Source organism: Aythya ferina (assembly GCF_964211825.1).
Source record: "Aythya ferina genome assembly, chromosome: Z".
Lineage (NCBI taxonomy): Eukaryota > Metazoa > Chordata > Aves > Anseriformes > Anatidae > Aythya > Aythya ferina.
In genome coordinates this window covers 14,766,432-14,778,569 of record NC_140299.1, presented here as the reverse complement: position 1 = coordinate 14,778,569, position 12,138 = coordinate 14,766,432, and the positions used below count along the sequence as shown (strand labels likewise).

General features: G+C 42.2%; 1 protein-coding gene across 1 annotated transcript in view; it reads left to right on the top strand.

The window, feature by feature from the left end:
- Window positions 1-12,138, top strand: part of PLCXD3 (phosphatidylinositol specific phospholipase C X domain containing 3) — an 86,240-nt gene that overhangs the window by 51,194 nt on the left and 22,908 nt on the right. The window contains exon 2 of the mRNA XM_084503984.1: window positions 2,867-3,575. Within this exon, the coding sequence (XP_084360110.1) occupies window positions 2,867-3,575 (709 nt within the window). The remainder of the gene's footprint in view (window positions 1-2,866; window positions 3,576-12,138) is intronic.

Here is a 12,138-nt window from a genome sequence, read left to right as displayed (position 1 = left end):
TCCTTTCTTTATAGGAGCAGAGATCTGGCTATACAGAGAACCAACAAGTCCTCTTCCCAGTGGCAAAATAGTACAAGAGTGTCCCTGTGTATCAAAGCAAGATTGGAAAGAAAGATGCTTGCTAAAAACAAGTGTATATCCATACAGGATCCTCTCGTTACCAGGAACACAGTGATTTGGGACATGTGAATACAAAAGGTCATACACTAATTTGCTCTGCCAGGTGTAAGGATTTTGAATTTCCTAGAGTTAGGTGAGCAAGCTGGTTAAGACAGGAGTGCAGGATGAAGGCAGAAGGAATACAGATGAGTGCATGATGAGAATAAATATTTAAATGACCTGATCAAACTACTTAAACATGTGGAAAGAGAAAAACATTTGCTGTTTTTCTTTCAGTCAGGAGGAACCTTTACATACTTTGGAAGAGCTCACGTCAGTTCCTTTTGTTGTAAACCAAGTTTAATTAAGCTTTATTTTTTTCTTTGTGAAATTTAGTGGGTCCTTCCTGTTCTAGTTACAAGACATGGACTTTCTCAGTGTCCTGTGTCCTCTTCTCTGTACCATCCACCCAATGTGAAATTTTACCCAGATTTTAGATTCATACATGTGCATGAGGCCCTTAATTAAGAAGAAAAAAATGTAGTCTATCCTGCTTGTAATGGTCAGTAGCTTCTGTCTATGATGTTCCCCTCTGCCCTCCCACCCCATGTTCTGCGTTAGCGATAGCTGGTAGCTGCCAGCTGTCAAGTTTTTCACCTTAGTTTTCTGCCTTGAGAACTGTGCTGCCTCTCTTGACTTCAGTATATTTAAGTAGCACTTGGCACAGTATACATTGCATATTGGCTGTGGTGGTCAAGCTTAGCTGCCTCTTCTGCAACTGCAGCTTCCCAGGGACTATAGAACTGACAATAAAGGGCAAATGGTTCAATTAATCTTAGTACCATTTGGGGCCCACTGCTGCAATCAGTTATTCTTGTTTATACATATATACCTATTCTGACATAAATCCTACTGAAATCAAAGGGACTTCAGTGGACAAAGTAAGAGTTTGCAAAATCCATCCTTGATAATATCAATAACTACGCTTTGTTTTAAACAGGACTGGATTTACTTTGATTTCTAGATTAGTGCAGGTTACATTGAGCAGAATGTTTAATGTATCTCATTGATTTTTCACTGTAACACTGTTGAAACATAAGTCACTGCTCTAATCATTTGTTTTACCGTTAAAATTCTGTATGCAGATCTGGCCCCCTGGGATATCAGTGTGTAACGAGATAGTCCGTGATCTAATCAGATGATGTGAAGAATATGGTATTGCTTCAACACATAGCAGTAGAAATCTTCATCAAAATGAAAAACTTATCTAATATTAGTAAAATGCAGTTCAAAGAGACAACTGTGGAAAGCAGGGGTGTACAAAATTTTAAGACGTTTCTCAGATTAAACAAAGCCAAATTCAAGCCAGAGTTTAAGATGATTTGTCATGACTCCATTTATTGTTAAAGAAGAAAATTTTACAGCTGTCACTTCAGTTTATAGGGTTTGCTCCAGCTCAGTTAAAATAGCATTGCCATCAGAAATGACTGACTAGCAGGATTTCTCTAATGTGATACTTATTTGCCACAGCATGAGTGCCTTGGAAAGTGATTTTGAAAAGCACCTAAAAAAGCATCAATAGCAGAAGACATGACTTGTTCTCTGAACTCATTTTGATGCTTGGAGTTGGGTCTCTGAGTGCTTAGCTCTGCAGTCCATTTTAGAGATGCAAGTCCTGCTGACCCTGGAGGAGTTCTGCAAGTGGTGTGGCGCAGGTGGAGGAGCAGACCTCCTCTCCGTGCTGCAGTGACTCTGAGCAGCAGCTTTCCCCACCACTGGGACAGAGAGGCTGGTCAGACAGTCTGTATAGATTGCAGAAAGCTGGTAGTAGACAAGGATGATACCATCTTGTAGGGTGAGCTTATCCCTCCATAAAGCAAGGCAGAGTCCCTTATGGAGAACTGTCATTTTTGCAGGTGTCCAAAACATCAGCATTATCAGCTTCATTCATGTAAAGATCTAAAGGCATGTTAAAATAAGTGCATAGTTTTTTTTAATGGACATACCTTGACACAAAGAGAATTTTGCAGAACAAATTGTCTTAGGTATTTTTGTGTGCAACTACCTTATGCTGTAGAAAATGGCAACCCCTTTACATAGGTATGTTAAATAGTTGTTCTGTTTTTGTCCAGGGTACACAGTGAAGTTCCCCTGTTTTAGCAGAGAAACACAATACCTTCCTTAGCTCTGTTTTATTTATATAACAAGGGAAATCAAAGAATTTTAGAGGTATATTTACGAAGGAAAACAGCATTTAGTAACCTTACAGATGACCAGATGAGACTTGAAATAAAGGTCAGAAAGGTTAGGTGTCCTTGGCATTTTTCAACTCAAATAAAAGTGCATTTTTTTTTCTTTAGTTCTGTAAACTAGACAGTGCATGATTCAGTGTGGAGGGCCAGATTCTCATCTTCTTGTTGGCTCTAGGGATTTGTTACGTGTCTGACTTTGCTGGAATTACATCAGGTTTGTTTTGACGTTCAGAGCCCTCCGAGTTAAGTGGGATAAAAGGCGTAAGTAAGAGCTATAAGAGTGAGGGAGAGCCCAGATAAGCTGTGAAGCAGGTGCTGCCTTTCACTCATGTTCTGTGAAGCTCTGGTGGGTAAATGCTGCCAGACAAAGGTAGTGTATTGAGAAAAAGGACAGGGGAGGAGTTTGTTGTCAAGTGCTGGTACAGATCACAAAATTACATTCATTAAGAAAGAATCACTAATGCCTTCTAACATGTAAATCCAATATTGATTGTTTTCCTTTGTTGTGTTTTTAGGGTCTCATGACTCCTTTAGCTTCTACATTGATGAAGCCTCTCCGGTTGGGCCTGAACAGCCAGAAACGGTCCAGAATTTTGTGTCTGTTTTTGGGACTGTGGCTAAAAAGCTGATGAGGAAGTGGTTGGCTACACAGACCATGAACTTCACCAGCCAGCTGGGGGCAGGCATACGGTATTTTGATCTTAGGATTTCCACCAAGCCAAGAGACCCAGACAACGAACTCTACTTTGCTCATGGCTTATTCAGTGCCAAAGTCAAGGAGGGCCTGGAAGAGATCAATGCATTTCTTGCTGACCACCCAAAAGAAGTGGTCTTCTTGGACTTCAATCATTTCTATGGGATGCAGAAATATCATCATGAAAAGCTTGTCCAAATGCTCAAGGACACGTATGGAAACAAAATGTGTCCTGCTATATTTGCCCATGAAGTAAGCCTCCAGTACCTGTGGGAAAAGGAACACCAAGTGCTGGTTTTTTATCACAGCCCAGTGGCTCTCGAGGTACCATTTCTTTGGCCAGGCCAGATGATGCCAGCTCCATGGGCAAACACAACAGATCCGGAAAAACTGATTCAGTTCCTGCAGGCATCAATCACTGAAAGAAGAAAGAAGGGCTCCTTTTTTATTTCTCAAGTAGTGCTGACACCAAAGGCTAGTACAGTGGTGAAAGGGGTTGCTAGTGGTCTCAGAGAAACAATCACAGAAAGGTAAGTTCCTGGTGGGTGACGTGGGCTGACGGTGCTGAATGTGTGTCAGAAATGCTGCATTTTCTAATTTCCTTTCAAGAAACTCCAGCAGATCTGTTTTTACAATGCTGCTGTGACTAAGAGTCAGAACTTGGGCATAATCCTAATGTATTTAGTGAAATGTGTTTAAGGAGAAGCTTTTGTATCTCAAAAGAAAATCTGGCACTAAATCATCATGAAATATTATGGATTGGCTTGACGTTTATTTTTTACCTGAATGCAGATGTTTTGTTTTCTTGAATGTGGTTTCTCACCATAGGCACTGATCATCTTCACTCAGATTTTCTCACTGGATGTGGACAAATTTGTCTGAACAGAATAGTTCAGTTGCCAGGGAACTACAAATACCATCTAGTCCCTCTGCCTGACCACTTCAGGGCTAACCAAAAGTTAAAGCATTTTATTGAGGACATTATCCAAATGCCTCTTGAACACTGAGAAGAACTTGAGGGTAATGACCACTTCCCTGGGAAGCCTTTTCCAATGTTTGACCACCTTCACAGTAAAGAACTTTCTCCTCATGTCCAGTCTGAACCTCCCCTGGTGCTGCTTTGTGCTATTTCCCTCTGTCCTGTGATCAGTTCCCAGGCAGCAGAGACCGGCACCTCCCTCTGTGCTTCTCCTCCTTAGGGAGCTGCAGAGAGCAATGAGGCCACCTCTGAGCTTCCTGTTCTCCAGACTGGACAACCCAAGTGTCCTCAGCCTCTCCTCACAGGACATGCCTTCCAGCCCTCACAGAATCACAGAATCACAGAATTTCTAGGTTGGAAGAGACCTCAAGATCATCGAGTCCAACCTCTGACCTAACGCTAGCAGTCCCCACTAAACCATTTCCCTAAGCTCTACATCTAAACGTCTTTTGAAGACTTCCAGGGATGGTGACTCCACCACTTCCCTGGGCAGCCTGTTCCAATGCCTCACAACCCTTTCAGTAAAGAAGTTCTTCCTAACATCTAACCTAAAACTCCCCTGGCTCAACTTAAGCCCATTCCCCCTCGTCCTGTCACCAGGCACGTGGGAGAACAGACCAACCCCCACCTCGCTACAGCCTCCCTTGAGGTACCTATAGAGAGCGATAAGGTCGCCCCTGAGCCTCCTCTTCTCCAGGCTGAACAAGCCCAGCTCCCTCAGCCGCTCCTCGTAGGACTTGTTCTCCAGGCCCCTCACCAGCTTTGTCGCCCTTCTCTGCACCCGCTCAAGCACCTCGATGTCCTTCTTGTAGCGAGGGGCCCAAAACTGAACACAGTACTCGAGGTGCGGCCTCACCAGAGCTGAGTACAGGGGGACGATCACCTCCCTAGCCCTGCTGGTCACACTATTCCTGATACAAGCCAGGATGCCGTTGGCCTTCTTGGCCACCTGAGCACACTGCTGGCTCATATTCAGCCGAATCCACCCAGCGCGTCACTTTGTCATAGAAGGAGATGAGGTTTGTCAAGCATGACCTGCCTTTCATAAACCCATGCTGACTGGGCCTGATCGCCTGCTTGCCCTGCAAGTGCTGCGTGATGACTCTCAGGAGGATCTGCTCCATGAGCTTCCCTGGTACTGAGGTCAAACTGACAGGCCTGTAGTTTCCTGGGTCAGTCCTCCGGCCCTTCTTGTAGATGGGCGTCACATTTGCTAGCCGCCAGTCAACTGGGACCTCCCCAGATAGCCAGGACTGCTGATAAATGATGGATAGTGGCTTGGCCAGCTCCTCTGCCAGTTCTCTCAGTACCCTTGGGTGTATCCCATCTGGCCCCATCGACTTGTGCACATCTAAGTGCCGTAGCAGGTCACCAACCAGTTCTTCATGGATAGTGAGGGCCCTGTTACTAGCTTTGTTTCCCTCCTCTGGAGGGCATGCCTTCAAGTATCTTAACGCCATTTTTATATTGTGGAGCTCAGAACTGAATACAATATTTAAGTTTAGGCTGCACTGAGTTTATTTAAGTCTGTTTTATGCACCAGGCCTCAGGTACTGAGTAAATCATTTTTCTTTCATTTTGGCTTGTCAGCAAAGTCTTGACAGTGCAGAATTTTGCATCCTTTACTATCCTTATACACCTTAAGGATGCATAACTTCTTTCTGCATATGATCATATGCTATATCAGCTGTCAAGACACCATTAGGGTGCATTTGCCTTCTAACAGCCCTTTGATTATCATACAGAATTTTTTGAGGAAAGAAACTCTGGAGACCACTGTAGAGGTTGTGTATTTGGAACGCTGTGTTGGCAGGCCATTGGTTGTTACATTGCAAAACGTCTGTGCAAGACTTGCATTATTTATACTGTTCTGACTTTGATAAATCACAGCCAATTTTCAGCTTAAAGGCATATATGTGCGACTATGTTCTTGACAACTTGCTAGGAAACCTGAAATTTAATGCCAAAGCACAAGAGCTTCTTTTTTTCCCTTAACAAAAGAAAAAAAAAAAAAAAAAAAAAAAAGATACAGAAAGGAAAAATATATAATGGGGATGAATGGCCTGCTAATGTTCTGCTATCTGGCTGGATGTGCCTGTACCAGGAACGTCTACTGGGAGCACGGTCCTCTTTTCTGTGATGAGTGGCGCAGTGTCTATGACACTATGAAGACACCCTGAGAAGAAAACATGCCTCACTTTTGAGAAGGATTGAACTGTTTTCATGGCAGCTTTCCCAAGTGACTGTTAACTAGGAAAACAGGGACACATGTTACCTGAAAAGACAAAGTGGTGACACAAATGGTTTTATAGGCAGTTGAATATGATTCACAAATGCTTGTGTGACTGTATTTGCAGGTGTTTGTATATCCTTCATGAATGCTTTTATAGACTCCTTTGGGTTGTGTGTTTCTCTAACTGGTGAATCTGAAGAGCACTTCTTACAACTGAAATCCCACTTTGCCAGTGGGTTTTACTGTTAAACACTCACCACATTGTTCAGGAATTTCTTTTCTCTGATAAACATCTTTCCGAGTGTTCTTTAGAACATGAAGTAGCACAACTGAGAAACGACCAGGTTCATCTTAAAACTTGATACATTAATAGAATAGCCAGCTAAAAACCTTTCTTTCTCCTCTGGCTCATAAAGTGTTTCCTTGAAGCTGTTTGTAAAAATAAAAGGTTCAAATGGTTTCTGGATATGTTTGTCTAAGCTCTGAATGATTTGTGTTTGAACTCTTGGTATGCTCTTGTCCACAGCGCATTTTGAGATTACAACTAAACCATTTGAAATGTTAGTAAGTAATTGGGCAGAAATACCTGGCAGTGTTGTTTTTTCCAAATTGCAACTGAGATTTTCACTTGAGCCGTAAGTGTGTAATCGTATCTACTTCATGGATACTTTTTTTCTTCTTTGCATAGCTCTTTTAACCATCACAAAAGAAACAGAGTTTGAAAATCATTTCCAGAGCTGGTATGGAAATTGAAATCCTAGTAGTTATTAAAAAAAAAAAAAGCATACGATGCATGAAGGCACAGGCTTGAAATATGTGTTAAACTACACAGAAACAGAGCTTGTGTATTGAGTTAACTTCTTTGAAAGTAAACATCAAGTATACTCAAAACTGCTCCTTAATGTGATGATGATCCTGTTAAAAATAAATACATGAGCAATTAAAGGTGGAATGCAATTAGTGGAATTTACAGAATTCTCTCCAATCTGCATTAATATATCAGTAACTTAAAAGTATGTAATCCATACTAAAGGAGTCAGGGTGTATGTTCCAGCTGCACTGTGTTTGCTGCTTTGAACCATCTAATGATTATTTGTGGAAACATTATTCTGTCCTTTTCAGAATGAGTACACATGTCAGATCCCATTATTGTGGCCAGGTAGATCGCCCATGTGCTATCTGGCAGTCACTGCAAACATGTATAGATTTTTATGCTACTTTCTGCTTTTTAATAAATGCTGACAAAGAGCTTTGCAGCGTGTTGCTTTTGGACACAGTTTTGTAACTGTACCTGGAGAGGTTTTTTCCCACATTGAATTTTGGAGCATTGAATTTGCGATGTAAATATGGAATAAGGCTGAATTTTTCATATATATATATACATATGCATATATATATATTTTTATATATATATATATATAAATATATCTTTTTTTACCTAAATGAAATGCTATATTTTAAAAATGTTCCTTTTCAGCATTTTCAAATAAAACCTTTGTTTGCCTATTTTTCCCCCTCATCTTAACAGTGGTCACTGTCACTAACTTATCTACTTAATTCTGAGAACAGAACAAAGTTCAGATCCTTGTGGATACAATAAGACATATCAGATTTTCATCTCTGAAATTGTTTGTTACTGATGAGATTATTTAAGATTGCAAGAACAATGGTTTGAGAGGGAGGATGTGGTTTCTGTCAGCTGCAGCATCTGTCAGCCGAGGAAAACTGCACGCAGACACCGTGCAGCGAACCATGCTCCTTTCTGTTGCTTTGCAGCTCATGTCGCATGAAGGAACATGGTGGAATATTCCTCTGTAGCCAACAAACCGGTCAGGTTGGCAGCTCTTCGGTGTGGCTACTTGTGGTGTAGGCCCACCTGCTCTAACTGCAGTGTTGCAGTCTCCTGAGGTGGTGTTGCTCATGCCTTTCCAGAACGTTCCTGACCCTGTTCCCTGCTGCACAGTGTTTGAGGTCCTGCATCTGGGCCAGGGCAATCTCAAGCACCAATACAGACTGGGCAGAGAATTAATTGAGGGCAGCCACGAGGAAAAGGACCTGGGGATGTTAGTTGATGAGAAGCTTGACATGAGCCAGCAATGTGCACTGGCAGCCCAGAAGGCCAACAGTGTCCTGGGCTGCATCGAAAGCACTGTGCTCAGCAGGGCGAGGGAGGGGATTGTGCCCCTCTGCTCTGATCTTGTGAAGCCCCACCTGGAGTCCTGCACCCTGCTCTGGTGCCCCCAACATAAGAAGGACATGGATGAATTAGAACGAGTCCAGAGGAGGGCCACAAGATTGACCAGAGGACTGGAGCACCTCTCCTACAAAGACAGGCCGAGGGAGCTGGGGTTGTTCAGCCTGGAGAACAGAAGGCTCCAGGGACACCTCACAGTGGCCTGCCAATACCTAAAGGGGCCTACAGGAAAGCTGGGGAGGGACTCTTTGTCAGGAAGTGTAGTGATAGGACAAGGGGGAATGGCTTTAAACTTAAAAAGGGTAGATTTAGATTAGATATTTGGAAGGAGGAAGTTATTTCCTATGAGGGTGTTGAGGCTCAGGTTTCCCAGAGAATCTGTGGATGCTCCATCCCTGGAAGTGCTTAAGACATTGAGCAACCTCATCTAGTAGGAGGTGTCCCTGCCCGTGGCAGGGGTGTTAGAATTAGATGGTTGTTAAACTCCCTTAATCCAAACCTTTTTGTGATTCTGTTTTTTTACTGACTACCTTTGCTCATAGGTGTGGCTGTTGTCATAACACTTGATACTCGGTGGGATAATAATTTGAAAGAAAGACAAATGAAAGAGTCATCAAGCTTTCTATCCTGCACCAATACAGGAGGAAAAGCTGTTTCTTGTGAGCTCTCCCCAGGACCACAGATCACCATTACAGAGCTTCATTACACAGCTTTTATCTTTGTTACTTGAATGAGGAGACTCACTTGCATGCACGTACGTTACGTTCTTGGATTTGATGAAAACTTGGAGGACTAACAATATGTTTTCAGGCTTAACATTCTGTCATGCACAGTTTACGTGCCAAGAAGTACTCTTTGATTAGCAAACAGTATGTACCAAATGAATTACATTCCCTTTGCTTATTGAATTAACTTCACAGTGAGGCAGCTGCCTTTAGTACATCTGAAAGACAGTTGTGAAACAACCTTTTGATGCGTGTAGAGCTGTTCCTTATATTAATGTAGTTTGTTTTCTGATTTGTAGTGAAATTACTAATTTTATCTCTGACTGGTAAATGACACTGGAGACGAGTATTATATTTTCTTTGTTGTCTCTGGTTGAGTGATACTGAAGAATAACAGATCTCGTTTAGAGAACGGAAGAATCTTGAGGTACTTTTAAAGCTTTTGAGGAAAGGAAGATAAACACAGCCTATTGTCCCCCTTGATTTCCAAATTAATCTGTAAGGATAATGTTCCCTACAGCTCAAATGTGACTAAATCCTTGCCCACCATGCTAAAGCTTCCCCCTTAGCAACCAAAGTGAAATATATATATATATGTATGTATATATATATATATATCCTACAAATGGGAATGTTTGGCAAAGAAGTAGGGGCAAAGTGTAGGCAGCATTAATAACAGGAGTGGTAAGTAGGGCACAGAAGCTGTCTGGAGAAAAGCCATCTCTGGGTGCAGTCATAAACTAAGCAGGGTCAGATTTAGCTAGCAAATAGGTAGATATTAAAAGAAAAGTAATCCCTGAAATTGCAAGAAGCAGGATTTGGGGGAAGCTACAGAGAGTGCATTCCTCCTCCAAGCCATATCTCATCCAGCTTAATTTTTGAGGGTTTCTGTGTTGCTGGGAGAGTGAGAGTTTGTTGTTTTGGATCCACACTTGGTACTGACTGTTGATGTTTTTAAATTATGTAGAAAAACAAATATTGGAAATGGCAACTGTATTTTGCTAATTGCGTGAGTGCACTTCCTCCTTGTAGTCTTGATGTCTGTCGATGTTATGGGCTGCCTGACAGCAGCAATTTCAAATGAGCTGTTTGGCTTTAGTTCTCAGCAACCCATGGCACAGAGGCTGTGTGAGCTCTTAAACTGCCAGGAGGCAAGAGCAGACCCAGTCCCTCACTAAGGTCTGTAGTGCTAGCATGCTAGGCCATCATTATGCCATTATTTTTGACTTTGGAGGCAACTCTTCCTCTTTTTTTTTTTTTTTTTTTTTTTTGCTTCACTTTCCAGAAGGCACAAACTATCATTACTATGGACTTTATCAGTTTTCTGTGCAGTGCAGCCAAATCCTTAGTGTTTCTATTCATCAAATTACTTTTCTAGCCCTTCCTCAGAAAAAGCAGTCTCTAGGTTTGCACACAGACCAGCATGATGAGACCTTGCTGTCAGCGGAAGCATCTTGCTGCCACATCAATGGTCCTCCACAGTAAAATCCATAATCATCTGTGTGTATTTGTCTGGTTTTACTGACAGATGTTTTAGTGGCATTTCATCACTGGAGCATCTGTGTACGCAAGGATTTTAGTATAATGATCCCTTGGGAGGTGCTGGGTGGTTTTGTCTGATGGGTTTGTCTGGTCACGAACCTGGGACAGTATTAAAATACCACAAAATACAAGAGCATGGGATTTTTAATAACCTTATTACATACTAATGTAGATCTGAGTGCAGAGTAGCCTCTGGGATTTATTCCAGAAAGGAAGGTGACATGGTGGTCACCAGCTTGACCACCCACATAATTGGTGGCTGGGCTTTGGGGGCTTGGAGGGTGTTTTTGTTTTTCCCCAGAGTCTTTGCCTTGATTTGGCTTGCTTGTAACTTGTTAGGCATCAGAACACCTGTTTGCAGTCCTGGTGTGTGCTGGGTGGCTGCTCATAAAGATATTTTATGTGATGCTATCATCACACTCTCCAAGTACAGTCTGACCCCGTGTATACAGAAAACAGCAAGTGTTTTTCAGCATGTAAAGTAAATGCTCATTCTCCCAGCACTGCTGCTGTGTGCTGTCACTAGTATCTACTTGTCTCAAAGACTTCATGCTTCAATCTGCACGGCAGCTCTAGTGAAATTGCAAATGGCTCATTAAGTCAGTTGGGTTTTCTTTGATCTTTCTGACATTACTCAGATAACTATGGAAATTCTACAACTAATAGATGCTAACAAGTACTGACCCTGGGGGAAAATGTGTTTGCTGGTACAGGGTCTGTCCCTGCTTGTCTGCTTTGTACCTCATTGTGAAGGGAACAGTTCCTTGACAGGTTGGTCCTTCTCTTTGTTTGTAGGGTACAAAATGAACACAGTGATTTACACAAACAAACCTTTCCAGGGTTACTCAAAAGGAGGCTTTCAAGCTGATAATGAAATTCTGTAATACAAAGACTCTTAATATGAACTAGAGTGAATAAAAGCTCAGTAGGTATAAAAACATTCATGTCTTTGTGTTGTATTAGCACTTGCATACTTCAAAGCACTGCCTTCAAGATTGTATAAGTAAGTAGAACAATAGGGGGATTGTGGTCACTTCTTAAGCAGAGCACTGGGCAGTTCTGGATGCATTCATGGTATTTTTGGAAGTTTGAGCAGTCCCTTGTATCTGCTATATGTTTCTGGAGTGGTAGGATGTGGAAGGCAAGTTGTCAAAAACTTTCCATCAGCTCTTAAAATCCTATTGCACCATTCAAGATGCATTAAGGCAATTCTCAGCAAGCTCCAAGGCCATAGAGGAGTGTTTTCAAGGGTAATCTAGAGAGAATGCATCCACACACTCACTATAGAAGTCACTTGCCTATCTCCAGCTTCTGTTTCCAGACTTGGGTGGTAGGCTAAGGAACCTTCAGCTGTGGAAACCCCTGGGATCCATTATCTGTCCTACTTTTATGGTCTGTTGTGATAGGGAAGAAGGCAGGG